At 36.2% G+C, this 19,271-nt stretch overlaps 1 protein-coding gene across 3 annotated transcripts in view; it reads right to left on the bottom strand.

Annotated features, from left to right (window-relative positions):
* Positions 1–5,846: 5,846 nt before the first annotated feature.
* Positions 5,847–19,271, bottom strand: part of LOC118789768 (muscular LMNA-interacting protein) — a 49,884-nt gene continuing 36,459 nt past the window's right edge. For 2 of the 3 annotated variants that reach the window (XM_036546363.1, XM_036546365.1), the window contains 2 exons: positions 11,660–11,713; positions 5,847–7,649 (listed from right to left, as the gene is read on the bottom strand). In XM_036546363.1, the coding sequence (XP_036402256.1) occupies positions 7,419–7,649; positions 11,660–11,713 (285 nt within the window). In that variant the 3' untranslated portion in view covers positions 5,847–7,418. The remainder of the gene's footprint in view (positions 7,650–11,659; positions 11,714–19,271) is intronic. The other variant, XM_036546364.1, reaches the window with a different exon arrangement.

Here is a 19,271-nt window from a genome sequence, read left to right as displayed (position 1 = left end):
ATAAACCTTAATTGCATTACAAATTCACATCATCATATTTAATACATAGAATTTTTTTGCTGTAAGGATGAAAGGGAAGATGATAAATGGACTAATAGGAGAATGGACTGATAAGCATAATTAGTAATTAGGGATAAATACAAAAAATATGCCTGGCTTATTAAAGAGAATTAATTTTGTCCCATCTTGTAATTGACAATGCCTGTTTTGCTGTGTGGTCCATGTTTACACAGCTTTAGATGACTTATGAGAAAGATTATGCATAAAAACAAGCACTTGCAGCTTAACTGATGTTCCAAAATGAGACCAAAGGGCATGGGTGAAAATCGTAAGGTAAATATTCATCTCCAGAAAATAAATATCTGTTGTAAATAGACTATTGAATTGCTTCTACGTTACTCAACAACATTTTAATTATTTAAATAATAATAATAATAGCATAAACATATGTGTGCCTTACTGTATACTCTTGCTATGACAACCATGCGATGTACATCAACAGTAAAACTGTGCTCAAGCAGATACAAGAAATATCACAGTGAGAATATTATTAGCAATTAGCAATAGCATTATTAGCTATTATTAGCAAGGAATTATGTCTAGCATCATCCTACCAACAAGTCAAAATCAAAATCTAATTGCCTCTGTTATTTGTGTTTGCTTACCTAATAATAACACATTTTTCCAAATATTACCTTTCTGCTAGATACCATTTGCTTGCAAGAAAAAACATGAGTAACATGACCTTGTTATGTTAAGCAGCCAAGAGAATGTCATTTTTTGTGAATATTTTTTCTTTGTTTTTATATACTGTAAAAACACAGTGATAGATATATCATGCCAGCTATATTCAGATTGGCTGGGAGTAGTACAGAGCAAACGAAATAAAAGAAAAAAGGGGTACCCTTAAGATATACACTTACATACATACATCAACATATAAGACCTGTCAGAGGAAATCCACAATTTGTTACAGATACGTCCAAACTTGAATCAACATTTATCAAAAACAGCCGCGGTAGGGTGTACAAATAACCTTAGAAACTGCGGTTGCCGTACTGTCTCAAGAACCAGCAACCACCAAATACTCCCAAAACATGTAATGCTTTGTAATACCCTATAATACCTTTTTTAACACAACATGAAAAGGGACTGGACACAACTTTCATATAAAAACATTGAGTGCAAGCAGTATGCACTAAGACAGGGGTGCCATTTGAAAAGCTTCAGGTGTTGCATTCTGCTGCTTGTAATTATCATCCACGACTAAGTTTTACCATATGATTGCAAAGGCTTTACAAATTAAGCTTAACAACAAGAGCGTGCTATATACTCCCACAAGGAAAAAATTATTTCCTGTTTTACAAAACAGCATGTTACACATATTATGGTAGTCAACACTGGATGTGTGTGTTAAATAGAACATTCCCAATAACAGAAGAAGCTAAAACACAAGGCAAACAGTATGTCAATATGTGTGGGGATGGTTTAGGCAATGGCACTGTGGCCTTGGAGATGGCTATCAAGCAGTAATCTGCCCAGTGAACAGGTATTATAGGATACCTACATCTGGGAATGTAAAGTAGATGGCTAAACAGTGGGGACATCAGAGGACATGTTACTGGAAAAACCAAGACACAGTCATCCTACCTGAATCATTATAAAATGATAACTGCAGGGTGTCAGACTAATTCATGTGTCAACAGGGCACTGTCCAAAAGTTAAGCCTTCAGCAGGTTAATGTGCTGCTCTCAGTCAAAAAGCATGGAAATCAAAATCAGCTTGTCAACCAAAAAGGTGGTTAGAGAGGGCGTATTTAAAGTGTGCTATCTGTTTACTCAAGGGCACATCTATTGATCTGTTCTCTTGCCAATTGTACACTCATATTTCAAATGTAGGTTTGGCAAATTAGATCATTGACAGATTCATTGCACCTTCCAGACTTTTCATCTGACCTCTTTGGACAGACCAGTTGTTTGATCTGTTTCATAGGCTTGATATAGGACAAGCCAATTTTGAGTGGCAATTCAACTGAGCAAACTGACCCGCTGAAAGATAAACTTTGGCTTTGGAACAGCACCCTACAGGGAAACATGACTTTGACAGGGAGTCGAATCTGATGCAATTCTTTTTATACAGTATTGCCATCACAAAGGGACAAAAATGCCAGCTCAGAAGGTTGGCTGCTTAATTAAAATGAACACATTCTGCTAAATTATGTAAAACAGTCAAATTATGCAGGCAATGCAACTTACAGATAGATCCCAGTATTTTTAAAGAACAATGATTTAATGTCGGAGTCAAAATGTCCTGAAATTTGTCGGCTACAGCATATAGTATGATTTTTTCCGATTTGTTTTCACACCTAACACTCATCTGTCTGTGAGTTTGTGGGACGCATTGTTTTGCAAAACGTATATAGTTTAAACTTCGATTTTCCCATTTCTATTTAAAATATATTTGTGTCACATGCCAACTCTCAGACAAATAAGTCCAGGTACCGTACTATTTGTCGAAGCACCAAATATGTTATCCTCAATTTTTATGTATTGAAAAAAAAAATACATTTACTGCTACATCAGCATATTGTGCTGTATTGTGTTGTGCTGCAATTTGGGAAACAAACTAAGAACAAGCACTTGGACATATATATATATATATATATATATATATATATATATATATATATATATATATATATATATATATATATATTTAGATTTACCTCTTGCTCATGTATCTGTGGATCCTGGCAAGTCAGGCAGCGCAATTAGTCATGTTTTGGAAATGGCAGGAAAGGACATTCACAGGACATTTAGAAAGATGAGTGAAGTAGACAATGATTCTTGTAGCCAGTTGTATTGACTTCAGGTCAATACTGTACATGTCACAGCAGGCAATAATTTATTGCACTTGAATACACATGACATTGTCATTTAGCAGACACTTACATACAGTAGGTTACAATTTTATCCATTTGTACAGCTGGATATTTGCTGAGGCAACAGCTGGATATTTGCTGAGGCAATTGTGGGTTAAGTACAACAGCAGCACCTTAGCAGGGAATCAAACCTGTAACCTTTTGGTTATGAGCCCTGCTCCTTACCACTACGCCACACTGCTGTCATACTAAATGTATCCACCCACATGTACTTGACGTTTCATGAGTATGCACTGAAAAAAGACATATTCGTAGCCTTAGTGAAGTATCAAATAGTTAAGTGGCTGGAAAAGGCTCAAAGAAAACAAAAGAAGATAAGACAGCTAACAGCCCTGATCCAGTTTTACACTTTTCTTTTTTTCTGGGATGTCTTGGTTGTATAAGTCTGTACACCCTTAATTTAATTCTTGGTGGAAGCACCTTTTGCTTTCATAACTGCAGCGAGTCTGGATAGGTCTGTACCATCTTCTCACAATCTAGATTTTGCAATTTTCTCCCATTTTTCTTTGTAGTAGAGTTTGAGTTCACTTAAACTGAGAGGGGGCCACTTATGAACCGCTGTCTTCAAGTCAGTCCAAACATTTTCAATGGGTTTGAGGTCAGGGTCTGACTGGGCCATTCCAGGACATCGATATTTTTATTATTTTTTTTGGATTTATTCAGCCATTCAACTGTGAATTCGGCTGTGTGCTTTGGGTCATTGTCATGCTGACAGGTAAAATTGGATGTTCTTCTGTATGAGAAGAGGCTCCTGTCTTGCCACCCTACCCCACAGCTCATAATTGTAGAGAGCACATGCAATTGTTGCTATGTGCATATGGTGGCCAGTCATGCAGCTCTTTTAATGTTGCCGTTGGCCTCTTGGTGGCCTCCCAAATGAGTTTCCTCCTTGCAGTTTTCCATCTTAGAGGAACGGCCTGATCTATGGTCCTGGTGATGCCATATTTAATATATTTCTTGATTATGGTTTTGACTGTGTTCCATGATATGTTTAAGGCCTTTGATATCTTTTTATAACCCTCTCTTGATCTTTCAGCAGTGTGATTCAGGAGATGTTTTGGTAGTGCTTTGCTGTCAATAGTTTTTTTCTTACAGTGACATGCAATAAGAAACAATGAAACCTGCAGAGAAAACACAGGAGCAGCTGAACTAATCAGAATCAAGTGAAATCTTCAAGTGGCCACAGGTGAAGTCACTTATCTTTCAGCATAATTTGGATAGTGAAAGGTTAGACAATTAGGTACAATTACAACTCCCATTCTAAAGGATGTGTAAACTTATGCAACCAAGGTGTTTTAGTTTTTCAAGTTTAAATTAATATTCAGAATTGTGTTTTACTTTGATGTTGCGGGTTACCATATCTAAATTAAAGTGAGAAAAAAAATCAGATTTAAATTTCCATTTCAGGCCTCAGGTTTTGACCCCGGGCCTTCATTCAAAAAACTTGAGTCAAAGTGCTGACTAAGTCACTTTAGGACAAAAGCTACATAATTTTTGCTAAAAACACAGAGGTGGTTTCATCAGAACAATGTTGATGAAAATATTAGTTTATTGGTTGTCATAAGCAGTCACCGGAATTAATGGAAAATGACACTAAAGAACTAAACAAAAATGAACCCTGAGTTCATTTCTCAAAGCACATTACAGTTAGATCAAATGGGACCTACACTTTTTTTTACAACAAGAGTAAATTCAGTGCACTGACAGGGAGTTCTGCTTAGATATCCTTCCTAACAATCCATCTTTCTGAAGCTGAAGTCTGCAGGCATTTACAGATGAAACTGATTTATGGCATGAAACATTTTTTTCTTTAATGTTACCTTGCAGCACACAAATAAAATTTTCAAGGATTCAGACTTTATTCTGTGAGTACTGATTCCCTGAGCATTCACATTTTTCAATAACTGAGTAGGTGGTGGGGAAAGGTCCAGAAGTGTGTTTATCAAAAAAAAAATGCACTTGAAAGGGCAGAGTTGTTCAATTATCCTGTTCTATCCGTTGCTGAGAGAAGCTATGCAGTAAAAGTCTCACCATATTCCTGGACTGATCCTTCCTAAACATCATTGACTTGTCACTGAAAGATTGTGAGTTGCTTAAGTAGATAAAAAAGATTCTTAAAGCCAAATTTGAGTCACCAGGTAACTACAAATGTTTCATCATCCTTGTCTTTTGTGAAAACCACATTTCTCTATATTTCCATTCAACAACCAATCCATCATACTACTGTAGGTCGAAATCAAAATTCATACTCCAGTGTTCATTGTTGTCTTATACTTTGATGAGTATATTTCAAGATGAGTGTCTCCTCTTCAGACAAAATATTTCACACTTTTTTTTAAATTACACAAAGTGGCAAATTTATTTCAGATGCAAAAGAACTGACATAAAGGGACCATATGACTGTTTTGACTAGCTGCCAACCAGTCATTCAGTGATTGTCTACCTGTTGGCATATCAAACAAGGCTTTTAATATTTTTCTTAATCTTGTCCTACCTGCCAAAAAATGGCAGTTAGATGAGAATTGACAAATTATATGTGTTCTACTTGTCTTGACAGACCACCACCAAAAACAAGCAACAAAAATGTCTCAGTGGTTTTCACAAAATAAATGTTTTGATTTGTTGCAGTGAAGACCTACTTAGCATGTAAAGGTGACTTACAGTAAGTTGGAGTCTAAGTTATTCTGAACAAATATTTGGATCACACATTTTGACCAAGAACATGTATATTTGAGAAGTTATAGAGAAATCAAAAAAGTGAAGTATACATTTCCGTTGATATACCTGGCCAGATATAATGTATGAAATTAAAATGGAGAACAGCAAGACCATTTTGTTCAAAACTTGAGTTGATTTATATGTGTTTTAGTTCAGTATCACTTTCATTCAAAAAACATTTCAAGCTTAAATACATTTACATAACATTTCACAATACTTTCTCTACAACGAACACCATGAATATAAATGACAGAGAATAAATCAAGCCTTTGGTTACTTGCAGTAAATGCAGTTGCAATTAATAACGTTCTCAATCAAAACAGACTGTGTGCCTGAATTATTCTATTATATTAAGTACTGTACTTGTATATTTGGAATTTATGGATTGCACAATGGAAGAATATCAATATAACCAGTTGTACATTTTATATTCATACATGTAAGAATATGATATGGGAAACATTAACACACCCTGCAGTTACGCTCTATCACCACATTAAAAACCTTCTCCTTGCATGTTTATATTAGTAATGTCTGGGTTTAAAATAGGAGACATTCAGTCAGTGCCTGTTAATTGGATTTTTTTGAAGGGAACACTGAAAATAAAGCAAATGCTCATTTCCAAGCTTTAAGTTTGACAAAAAACTGTGGCATATACGCAGTATGTGTTTAACTACCAATACAAGGAAAATTACCCAGCTACAACTCTATTCTCCCAAAGTCTCTCACTTTCCTTTCTGAAGGAAATTTGTCTGTTGAAAACTGGATGGTTTTAATGTGAGAAAATGTGTTAGCTTAAACAGAACATTGTATAGTATATTAAATGTTAATTTAGTTAGGCCATGAGTCCATTCCATCAATATTTTAGTTCATAGTTGGTATCACTACAGAGATTACACAGCTTGAAAATACTTATTCCACTTACCTCACTAGATAGCTTTCTATCAATGATAACATTAATTGTAATTTTTCATCTTGTTATTCTGAGAATTACCTTTTTTCACGATACTACATTATTGTGAGGGGTAGATCCACAAAGAGTAAATGACTAATGATTACCTGGCTTCCTGTGTGACAAATGATGATGCTATCAGTGAATGATTCATGGTTAATTAAGTAAACTTGTTATGCAAAGCAGGTTTTTAGGCAGTAAACCAAAGGATTATGACCAGTTGCAATTAGCAAAGACAAAATCCAAATGGACAAAACACTGGATGTCACAGTGGTACTGCATTTTGTGACTTTGACCCATTGTAACTGGTTAGCTAATCACTCCTTTTTACAACAGGCTTTCAACTTTTCATGGTCACAACTGATCGTATGGTCACTACTTTTGTGGACCTAGCCCTGACAATTCTAACTTTGAAATAAAAGGTCAGTTCTAACTTAGAAATAAAATGTCATTTTTGGTCTTTTTCTTCATTGTAGATACAGTGAAAACAATTACACATCATCATGTTCTTACATGTTTATGCTCTCATACATATATAGTATATAGAGATGTCATGGTTAAACAAATCCCAGTGAGAAAATATGTGCTACATGAAAACTGCGGCACTAACCATCATGACTAATGGGCAGGAGGAAAATATGTCGCAGTAGGAGAAGTCTCAACAACAGCCCTGAAACTAGTGTGAACACTGTGTGGCTTTCAATCCATGGCTGTCTGTACGCATCTCATCGCAGGTCCCATCTCAGTTCAGAGCAATCAAAATGGTCAATTGCTTTTCACCACCACTTTTCCTCACCCAGACCCAAACTAAATGTGAGTTTCGTGAACTTCCATTTTCACCTGCCCAGAATTAAATGAGCTGGGCCCACTTTTTGAGGATCCATCAGTCACTGAGGGAGAGCTGCTCTGTTCTTTTTCAGTTATCAGGAGAAGGGGCACTTCTTTCGGAGGAGTCTCCTCTCCACGCGGTCTCGGGCTCCCGGGACTTCTGCAGCCCCCTGCTGCTTTTGCACTGCTCCCCATGTGTCTGCTCGCCAGCTGCGACAGAATGCAAACACAGCCCTTGTTAGAGGGGGACATACTCAACAAGAGAGCGATTAAATTACCGTCAAATTAATTGAGTTACAGTTTGTTAGTCCAATTAGTCATTTTGTCTTTGAAATGGATGAATTGACACATCATTTAGAACTAAAGAGGAGTTTGCATTTTAGTTTGCAGAGGTAAACATTGGGCCCGTTCCAAACTTTCCTGCAAGAGAGGAAATGATTCCACTGTAAAACATTATGCTTGATATTTAAGGTATGTCTTCTTCTTTTTACAACAGTTTAGGCTAGGGGAGAGATATCTGAATTGCCAGCAAACCATCCCAATTATCTGCCAAGAAGTGAGTGCTTTTTGTCTGAATTGTAGGGCACAGTATCATTTTGAGAAGCATAAAGCAGTGTTGAAAAGAATTGTCAGGACAGTAGTTAAGTATGAGCGCTATGGTGTTATTTCTTGAATTCCCCTTCTTCAGCCATGTCTATTCTTACAGTTACTTAAAACATATGGTTTTACTGTTTATAATCATAGAGTCATGCTGAGTTGTTAATAAGATATTGGAGCTTTTTTCAGATGTGACAGAAAAGGAATATGCCACGCTGCATCACTGCCATACTGCCTATGAAGAACAGGTTAGTATGCAGCACCACCCCCAGGTTCTTAGCACTCTGGGATGGTGGCAGTCATGTTGTCAAGGTTGAAGGCAAAGTCATGCAGTGGCGATGACATGGTTGGCATGTAGAAAGTTTCAGTTTTGACAAGACTCAACTCAAGATATTTAATGATGTTTAAATTATATGCATTGTTGAGGCATGTAAACACAAATGTTTGTCAGTGGGTGGAAATGACAGAATGAGTTGTGTATCACCAGCATAATAATGGAAGGCTGTGGGAGGAAGTGACCAGTCCATACAAATATAAATTCTTTATAAATAACCACATTCTTACAACTAAGATATGTAATTTTTCCTGTTAATTTTCTTCACCAGACAAGAATTAGTGAAAATATGACTGTTTGATATCTACTGATAATGTGCCTGAAAGAATTATTGTTGTCTCTCTCAGGATCTGATACAGTATATGATTTAATGTGTTAAGCCAAGATTTGATTTCAGTGAGTTTCTCCAAGAAAATCCACTGCAATCAAAAAGCACAATCAAAAGATCTAAATAATAGTTAAAAACAACATGTGTGCAAGGCATAAGCAGTTGTAGAGCAGCTGTCCAAAAACAAAGATATCTGTATTGTATCAGCGTACCCGCAAAACAGTAAAGCGATGTGTAAGAACATGCAACTCTATGCAAAAAAGTGTCACTATCAAGTCCCTAAACCCCGCTCTTAATTAATTAATTAATTTATTTATTTATTTTTACTTTGATGTAAAATAACACCTTTAAGGAACTTTTGGACCTCTTTTAATTTGCTTGTACATTTGGTAGCTTTAAAGATATTAGTAGAAAATCCAAAGATCAACATTTGATAAGCCCAATTAATCGTTCTTTTACTTTTTTGTATATTTGATCCTTACCTTTTAGATGATGATACACTGCAAGTTTCCTCAGAGTAGGCTTATAATGTTGCTCGCTACTGAATGCTGAATGTTTATCTTGCCACAGCCAGTACTTGTGCACTTGAGTGGAGAAGCACTGTAGTGCATGATAGTTTTTCTAATCTCCATTTGAAGTCAGAGTAAAATGGGCTTAACCTTGCTTTACAGATCTGTTAATACTTAATGTCAGTGCAACTGTTACATTTCTCTTTCCATGTTTCCATTCCATTTCCATTCAACAATCTACAGGGGGGACTTTAGGGAGTTACACTTAAATTAAGAGTTAGCACCTTTTGCCATATCATTAGGCCCTTATCCTTAGATACAAAGGAAAGTGCAAAAAGAAAATGGGTAAGTGATATAGTGTGAGGCTGAACAGACACTCATAGCTGATTAGGGCAGTGCAAGGTCTGCCAGGGGGCATCTCTCCTGTCCCAGATTTTTGGCAGAGGAGTTTAACATTGATAATCAAACACATGCCCATACAATTGTTCAGATGCACTTTACAATGCATGTAAAGTGCAAGGCTTCTACATTTTTTTAGTTCCTTAAGTTTGCTTTCTATTGTGAGACAAATGCATGAAAATGTTTCAAACTACCAATGAATGGAATTAAATTTCCTGCAGAAAGATAATAACCTCCCTCTCTTTTCCTGACAGCTTTGTTTGATGGTAAGAATGAGGCAGGGTAACAGTGCAGGTCTGGAAATGTTACATCCATCCACTGAGCTCAAATAGGCACCATGGTGTAACACTCTGAGGTACCTGGGGGCACCTGCTGCTTCATCTCTGTACCTCTGTATTTAATTTAACGGCGTTCTTCCTGGAAATGTTCAGACCATACATGTGAAGTTTGTGTAGTTTCTGGGAAACTCTGCATGTCAGTCAGGTTAAATGTTCTCAGTGAGGTTTTACAGCACATAACTGTACACTCCTGCTCTTTTGATAGTGACTTTAATATCTACAGGAGCTTTCAAACAAATTCAGAGCCCACAGTTGGGTCAGATCACTTGCTTTCTGCATAAAGCTCTTCACAAGGATGTGTCTGCCCTCAGGCAACCTAAATCATTTAAAAACAGATCAAGATATCTGATTTGAGCTAGACAGACAGAAAATCCTGCTTGTACAGCCACCAGTATTGACAGTCTGATTATATCTTGCGGGGAAAGCTTCTTTTTCTCACCTAGTCATTATGATAGGTGACAATTAGTAGAGAGGCTTCATTTCCTTAAAATCTGAAGTATCTGAAGGGTTATCTATGACTCATCAGTGTTGTACTGGTCTTTAATTAGGACATCATAGTAATACAATGACAGGAAGAGTTATCAATAGAATAAGATATTGAAACAATTATAAACATTGGTAGCAGCACGTGCCAGATTTGTGTTCAGTGGAGAAAATATTGTTTTCAAATATTGCCCTTCGCTGGCACTGCATTAAACTAACATCCTGTTACATCATACCATACAAATGTTATAAAAAAAAAGAAATTACTTTTCCATAGTCATATCTGACAAATTATGACATATTTTGTTTTGCTCTATCCTCAGCAGTTTTAAGATCAGTACCTGTGACAAGTAGAAGAGAGCACCGATTAATCATTTGCTTTGCTGTATCAGTTTTCCACTTTACAAATATCACTGCATGTGATCTATATAATGAGTTACTGAATATATCATGAAAAGGAATAATTTTCACCATACACCTAATATAAGACAACCTACTCAAACGTTTTAAAGCATATTATTTTACTATAATAGTAGTAACTTATCAATAGAATATGTCGTCACAGATAAGAAAGATCACTGAGTAAAGATCACTGGATTGAAATGAAAGGGAACATTCAAGAGCCTTTATTAAATAAGGTTATGAACATTGTGCCAGCACTCATGATAGTTATTGAACAACTGGCAGGATTCATGAACAACCTGTGCCACTACAGACTCATTCATATTCATATTTATATATTGTTCCTAGTTTTTTTATACAGTTTTATAATTTTATATAGTGTCCCTAGTTGTCTTCTCTCTCATATTACTGGTTATCTGCAGAGGACTACTTTATTTGACATTACAGTAATTTTTTTCAGATTCAATACTAAATTTGGAGGGTCCCCAAGAACTCCCAAAGCCTTGCAGTTGAGACTCCAAACTTTTCTAAAATCAGTTATTTTACACAGCACTACTAAAACACCCACCAAATTCAAATAAATAAAGTTGTTGCCGCTGCAGAAATATCTAAGTTCATTTTTGCATAGTTTCTTTCATATGCTGTGGAGCTGTACATGTTTTTTAGATATAAAAAACATCAAATGTATGTGTTGCACATCTCTTCTGTCTAATTAGGTTGTGTACCTTTCTTTCAACATGCTTGACTGTTGGCAAGGCAATTTCCTTTTTTGGATCTATCTATCCATCTATCCATCTATCTATCTATCTATCTGTAATTGGTATATGTACCTCATTGGAGCTCAGGGCCTCGTTTTCGTGGATGGTCACAATAGCGTGCTGAGGCTTTGTGGGTAACCAGGATGGAGGTGCAGGAAATAGAACACAGGGGAGAAAAAAACAAGAATTAATAAAAGGTGAGAACTAGATCAGGGTTGTAACTGAAGCTCGGCATCATGGGTAAATGACTGAGGGGGTTTGGATTTAGATGGTGGCTTTCCCAGTTAAGCTTATTAACTAATCACTTTGATGATACAAAACAAATCTTTGCTCCTGTAATAACTGGAAGCTAAATGTAGTGTACCATGCTTAGAGAAACCTAAAACAGACACAGCTAATAAACAGACAAGATTTTTTTTTTGTAATTTTGTCAAGCTGTCTTCACAGACATGCTCTTCCCTCAGCTTTACAGTTCAAAAATATCTCCCAATTGTTTTTCACTACAGCAGCGCTTGGTTAACTTTGACAAAGAGGACCCAGTCGCAAAATACTGTTTACTGAATTCCTGTCAGGTATTCTGAGCATGTCTAAAGTTATTGGCTTGAATCGACCCATGAGAATCTTTTTTGCAATGCTTGGGGCTAGATTTATTGTCCAGCTTAGCTCAGGTCAGTCTGATGGCTTTGCTGTCATCTCTTAAAAGGACATTAACTATCATGATGGTCTGGCACATCTTTATGTTGTGTTAAATTGTGTTTATCTCTCTTGCTGAGATACCAATATAAAAATTCTTTATATATTGATGTGTTGCCTTTTAGAGCCTATTAGAATTGTTTCCACCATCACATGCAGCAGTATACCAGTTATAGGACAGAGCAAAGCAACTGAACTAGCATTAATCAATGGAAACACTCCTCCATAAGCAAAAATTTCCATTTAAGAATGAGCAAATTATGAAAAATTAGAACAAATCAGCACAACAAAAGATGATTTAGTTCCACAGAAGATATATGCCAGGTCCATAAAGTTAACAATACCACTGCAAAAATTAGGTCTGGTTAATGTTTTATTATTTGCAAAAAAAAAAAAAAAGATTTCACTGTAGAATCTGGGAGGAATAAACCTTAAAGTTCTCTTAAAAGGCCAGGATTAATGATACAGGATTGTATTTGTTTTTATTTTTGTAATACACTTTATGAGGCTTTATGTGGCGTCTCACCTAATTAGATCCTACACAGTTCTCAGCAGTGCTACAGAGGAGTAAAGCTTGTTATTCCCCCTCTGATAGCAGAATTATCATCAAGGTATGTTCATCATGAGAGTGAGAACTACACGTGAAAACCTACAGAATTTTGATATTGACCATTCTATTTGGGAATATAGAAAATCACATAGAAAAACAGCACTTGACAGAACTTGAGTTATTTTCCAGTAATAATATCATTTCACCAGGTTGAAGGGATCAGCTTGTCCCAATGCTATCCACAGATATTCATCTGTTGGAAGGTGATCTTAGATTCATGTCTGCATGAAAATAAATGACAGGCATTGAGGGAGTCAATGAAATACTATCTCAACTTTTTTCTATGCATTAATGATTATAATACAGCTCCATAAACAATTAATAATAGAATTAGAAATATTCTTTGCATTCACTAGGCTAATACAGCGCTCCTGTATGATGATGATTTGATTAGTACTGACAGAAACGGGTACAGAAGCATGACTTGAATCCGGATGTCTCAGCCTCCATGACAACCACTCCATGGTAAACACAAAAGCCTTCAATGTTTGTGGTGCTAATGCCTCTAATATTGTCTTATAAATGATGCACAGACAATGCCCCATAAGTGTGAAGGGTTGTTTTCTCATACAAACAATGACTGACAGTCACACAAGTGGGAAAATCTTTTCTGCAAGCAAAAACTCAGCAAACCCACTTTTCGTAATTAATGCAGAGCTTATCCTAATGTGAGAGACTCAGCTTTGAATTCAGAAAAACTCTTCTCCTTGATTAAAATGTGCACCCAAATTGAAGACACAGAATCATAAACACTCTTTTCAACAGCACCTATTCAGGTACATTTGGTTTCCTTTAGATGATGTAAAGATGTAATGCCAAAAAATAGCAAAACGAAAACCAACCCATTAAACCTTTTTAAGCCTATAAGACAAGCTGTTCCTGAATGAGGGGTAGCTATTTAGTTATATGAGAAGCTCCTTTCAGCTGTGCTGTTGCAAAAGATTGCATCAATTATCTTGCATTTCAAAATGGGAAGTGAAAGGTTTTTCTGATGGATGTCTAGTTTATTATGGATGGAGGCTATTATGCCTTCTAGGTATGTATGGTCAGACATGAGACTGATCCAGTGTGTTAGCGAGAATCTACATCTGTCTTGCCAATAGAGGAGTATAACTTTTTCATTGATTACATACCATTACCACAAGCATTTAAAATGACCTTTCAGGGTTCTGATATCCTACCTAAAATCTCAAGACTTTGACAAGCTACCTGCATAACCAGACAGTAAGCAAAATAGTTTGGTAGTTCTTCCTGAATTCCTTGTAAAAAGTAATAAGTCATCTGAAAAGAAATGTTAATTTTGTAGTGTTACGCTTTTGATTTGAAGTCGTATTATATGTTGACATTATTGAAGGGAAGTTGCCAGTGGTGGCAAATGATAAGGGAACAACAGGTGTCCTTGCTTCGTACCTCTGAGGAGTCTGAATGATTGTGTGGCAATTGTTAATTACTGAAAAGTTTCCCATTTGATAAATGATTCCCCAGAACTATATTTTCGCAGGTGGAGAGTACAATTTGGTCATCTGCCTCAATCAAAGGCCATTACCACATTAATGGAGCTCATTAAAGTTGTGGTGTAAGTGGTATTTGCAAAATCGTATGTTCAAACAGATGTCTCAGATGTTGTTAGTTGAATGCCTCCCTTTACTGAAACTAGTCCGGCATAAGGCACCAGAAATAAGCATTTTATCTGTTATGGCCAGATGATTTATTACTTGAAATGGAATATAGAGATATTCAGATATTAGAATGGCATCAAGAATATTGGCTACATCCTATGTTAATTTAAGGAGATTAGGCTGGTGGAGAAATGTATGAATATCTAACAGAGTGTTTCCATGTTTTGGTTTGTGAAGGTTTGAGCAAAATTATGTAAAGGATATATTGATGTTTTTTGGATCATGTTTTACATTTTTTGGTATTTTATTTCTTTTATGAGAGAATATGTTTATTGCTTTTCAAACTCATCTGAAAGTAAAGCCAAGAGGTTGCTACCAATGCCTTGTGTCATGTAAAAAAAGCCTTTTTTGAGGAAATGCTGTGCTTAGTGTCAGTGAGACTGGCATCTCAGACAGTCTCTGTCACAAATGCCATCTGAAGGGTGGTCTTCTGAGAGGCATGGGATGGGTCACTCATTACTGTCATTACTTCACCCTCTTACATTTCCAGTGATTGTGCATTGTTGTCAGCGTGTGTCACAATGTTGAAGGTGAACTTCAAGAGGGGAAAATTACACCAGGACAGACTTTATTTGGTGAGAGAAAAAATAAGGAGGAGCACTGTGATACAGGGTCCTCCATGTTTTGGACAGTTCCCTTTTTTCAGAGGTGCAAAAAAAAAAAAAAAAAAAAAAAAAAGACTGGAAAGAAGGAAGGAAGGAGCTTCAGTTTCCAAAAGCTATGTACAGAAAGGGTTCTTGTGGTTCTGGCACCTATTTTGTGCTATTTAGTCTCATATTGTCATTTTTTGTAATTTGTTAATATTGTTGTATGATACTGGAAGTGCTGACTCCATCAGTATATTCAAAATTCAACAGTAATCTAAGATCCTAAAAAAAGATATTGTAACTACATTGAAAACAGAACACTGACATTACAAAAATTATCACTGACACAAGGAACTCTGAAGTCATTATTCAACAGGAGGGAGTAGAGGGGTTATGTCTGTCCCAATTAAATCAAATTGTCATGAATTCAATGGAATAAAACTGGACTCAGAAAACGGGCAATTCACTGGTTCATTTAGAGTGGCACATTACATTACTCCACAGTACATGAAGAAACCATATTGACCTAGTCAGCTAAAAATATAGGACAAACCATAAAAAACTTTGACCTGTTTCTTGGTTTAAGACCCTAAAACGCAGGAAAAAATGCTAGTGTATTAGTCACATATATCCCTGTATGTGTGGTAACAGTATCTTAGTGCACTTGAAATTAAATAATTCTGATAATTACAGAGATCACACATCAGCATTTAACTTAGAATCAGTGTTCTTTTCCTCCTGTACAGAGCAGATGTACAGCAACCACACCAGATGCAATGAAGCAAAAAGGAATCAGCTGATAATGGCATAACTTGCTAGCAGATTATGCAAAATGCTCAAACAAGGTTCAGGGTAATTATCAAAGAACATAAGTTTGACACAGAAGGAAGGATGGGGTGATGAAGAACCAGCTACAGTCTATTCGTTTCTGGTTATGTCTCACATTGACTTTATTATTTATTTACAGCCTGGTAACCTTGAACATCCATTGCTGATTGCAATCCAACATAGTTCACAGTATCTTAATAATGGAATGGAAGCTCTTAAATTTTTCTTCTGGTACAGAATGTTCTTGCACAACAGTTGTGTGCATTTGTACAATAATACCGCAGTGCACAGTATTACTGTGCTAGGGCACACTGCAATACATAAATACGTCCAATATTAGAACAGTCTTAGAACAGTAAACATCTTACTTCCTTTTGTCCTGCAGGGACAAAGGCTATGTGAAGCAGGAGCGAAAAGAATTCCTGCAAAAAGAACGGAAGCATATACCAATGAGTAAAGTAGGAGGAAGAGGGGAAACGGATTCACAGCAACGGCTCACCTTGTTGTACAGTGTGTGGAAACTCAATGGGAGATTAGTAAGGTGGTTAAATGGAATGAAAGAGTAGAGATGAATGCATGGTCTGGGCATTAGCCACCTGCAGTGTGAGAAAGACTGCAGGTCAGACACAGAGAGCTGCCCGGGTACCAGGACAGTCTGGGGTCGACACTGGAGGCGCTGGAACACAGGAGAAGTGAGAATGGAAAAAATGTGTGAGGAGAGCAGGGACAGTCCCTGTTAGTGGAGAGGGGAGAAGGAATGCGCCATTAGCATGTGGTGGAAGAGCATTTGGGTTAAAATGCATGCAGGCACACTGGAAAGCTGGTGGGTGTTAATGGGAGAGTGAGACTTCTTGCACCCCTATATGGGTAGCACTATCATATATTGTAAGTGACTTGTAGAGGCCAATTGAGAGTTACAAGCTCTGAATGTTTTTTCCACAAACATATTTTTCAGTTTCTGGGATTCAGACTTAACCCAGTGCATTCCTGTATCTCTTAAAATGGGTGGGACAAAGCTGCGTACTGTGAATAAATGTAAATTGCAGAAAACTGCAAATTCCTGCCTGGGGTCTGATGGTTTATAGATTTTCTCAGAGTTATTAATCCTCATTGCAGAATGCGGTTGCAAAACGCTCACCTTAATCACGAAAGCTGAGCAGATACTTCTGAGAAAATAAAACTGTGCTGGAACTGAGATTAGCTTTTTCAGTACTTATGCATAAAATGGTAGACTTGGTACAAGACATAAATTATGGAGGGATGTGACACTGGGAAAAATATCAGACAACTCTTAGAAACCAAGAAATCACTCAACACTGTGAAAAGGAACAAAGGCAAAAAAAATAAAAGAAAACAAATGTACTTTCTGAAATTCAAATATTTGATAAAATGGATTAAAACCTTATGTCAAAATTGTTAGTAAAATCAAAAGTAAAGTCTTCTGATCTGATATCAAGAGGTGTCAGGCAAGGATGCCCATTATGCCCCTTTTCCTTTCATTCTAGCAAATACTATTAAGATCAGATAAAACATTATAAAGGAGTGACAGATCAATGGTCTAGAAACAAAGGATTCCTCATGTGCTGATGATACTGACTTTCCCCTGAAGATGTCAAGCTTCTAGCCTCTAGCCCTGTAGGCATTCAATGAAGAGTTCAGTAATTTCTCCAGTCTGTTTCAGTTTTAAGCCTCAGATATGAAAAATGCATTATTCTGAGAAGTGGTTCACTTAGAAATGAAAAGTTTAAATTGACATGAATTTCACCCATTAAATGAAGTGCTGGCCCTGTGGAGGTCCTTGAGATCAACATTCCAAAAATATGAAGGAAATTACAAGAACAAACTTTAATATCAAATGGGGTAAATTTGATCAAATATGGCAACCACTGAAGGGCAGTCATGTGTGCTATATGGATAAATTGTCTGGTGCTGCCACAGTACAGTTATTGTAGTTGTTTATGTCTTTGTCCTATATTAATCCTATATTAAGGACTGTTCTATTTCTATTTTTATCCTCAAGAAAACCCTCAGGAATTTCTGCAGCAAGTCATATAGCTAAACTCAAAACTTAATGAAAGCCTTTTGTGTGGCAATTCATGCACAAAGCAGAATGGAATTACACATTATTAATGATATTCTGGATAATAATACAAAATGATGTCCTTTAAGCAACTCTGGGATATATGCTGTCAGAAACATTTTAATCAATTCTATACCCTGGAATGGCTAAAAGATGAACTAAATTAAAATGTATCAATATCACAAAGGAATTACACATTATTAATGATATTCTGGATGATAATACAAAATGATGTCCTTTAAGCAACTCTGGGATATATGCTGTCAGAAACATTTTAATCAATTCTATACCCTGGAATGGCTAAAAGATGAACTAAATTAAAATGTATCAATATCACAAAGGAATTACACATTATTAATGATATTCTGGATGATAATACAAAATGATGTCCTTTAAGCAACTCTGGGATATATGCTGTCAGAAACATTTTAATCAACTCTATACCCTGGAATGGCTAAAAGATGAAGTAAATCAAAATGTATCAATATCATTAAAATGTATCAATAGAGTATTAACTATTCGTGCTATTACCTATAGCCATATTACTTGACAAATATTCCTTGACTTGAGGTATTAAGTCATACATATAAAACAACAATTGATGATCACACCAGATCCTTCCAGCTGAAGCTACCTGACAGCTTTGTAGTTACAAGGTAAAATGCTATACATTTTGCCAATCAAATGATTTTCACTGTGCATATCATGTAATGACAATGATGCTGAATGGCCTGAGCAGCAGGTTAATAATATTAACAATATTATCATTAGCACAGCCAGTAGCCAATTTTATAAAACATTTGTACACCATCACTACATATTAGAAGAGATCATAGCCACTAAAAACATCCTGGCAAGTGGAACCGATTAAGAACGGAGGAGGAATGGGAAACCTCCTACACATTTTCCCTTATTGTATCCCTAACTGTTTAGTATTGTTATGTCTCTCTGTGTAGTAGTTTGTGTAAGCTAGCTTTCCACCTATGTAATGATATATACCAACATTAGCTGCATTTATTTTATTTTATAGTGTACCATGTGCCTTGCTAAACGCATATTTCTCAGAAGCAAAAGTTGTATATTTAAACAGGTTGTTAGCTCTTCAGCTGTCAGACTTTTTGATGTTATTTGATATTAAAGGTATTTGTCAATGTAAAAGGGAAATGTATTTTAAAAAGCAGATGCCACATACCTAAGCCAGCTTCCT

Source organism: Megalops cyprinoides, chromosome 15 (assembly GCF_013368585.1).
Source record: "Megalops cyprinoides isolate fMegCyp1 chromosome 15, fMegCyp1.pri, whole genome shotgun sequence".
Classification (NCBI taxonomy): Eukaryota; Metazoa; Chordata; class Actinopteri; order Elopiformes; family Megalopidae; genus Megalops; species Megalops cyprinoides.
This window is presented reverse-complemented; position numbering and strand designations above follow the sequence as displayed.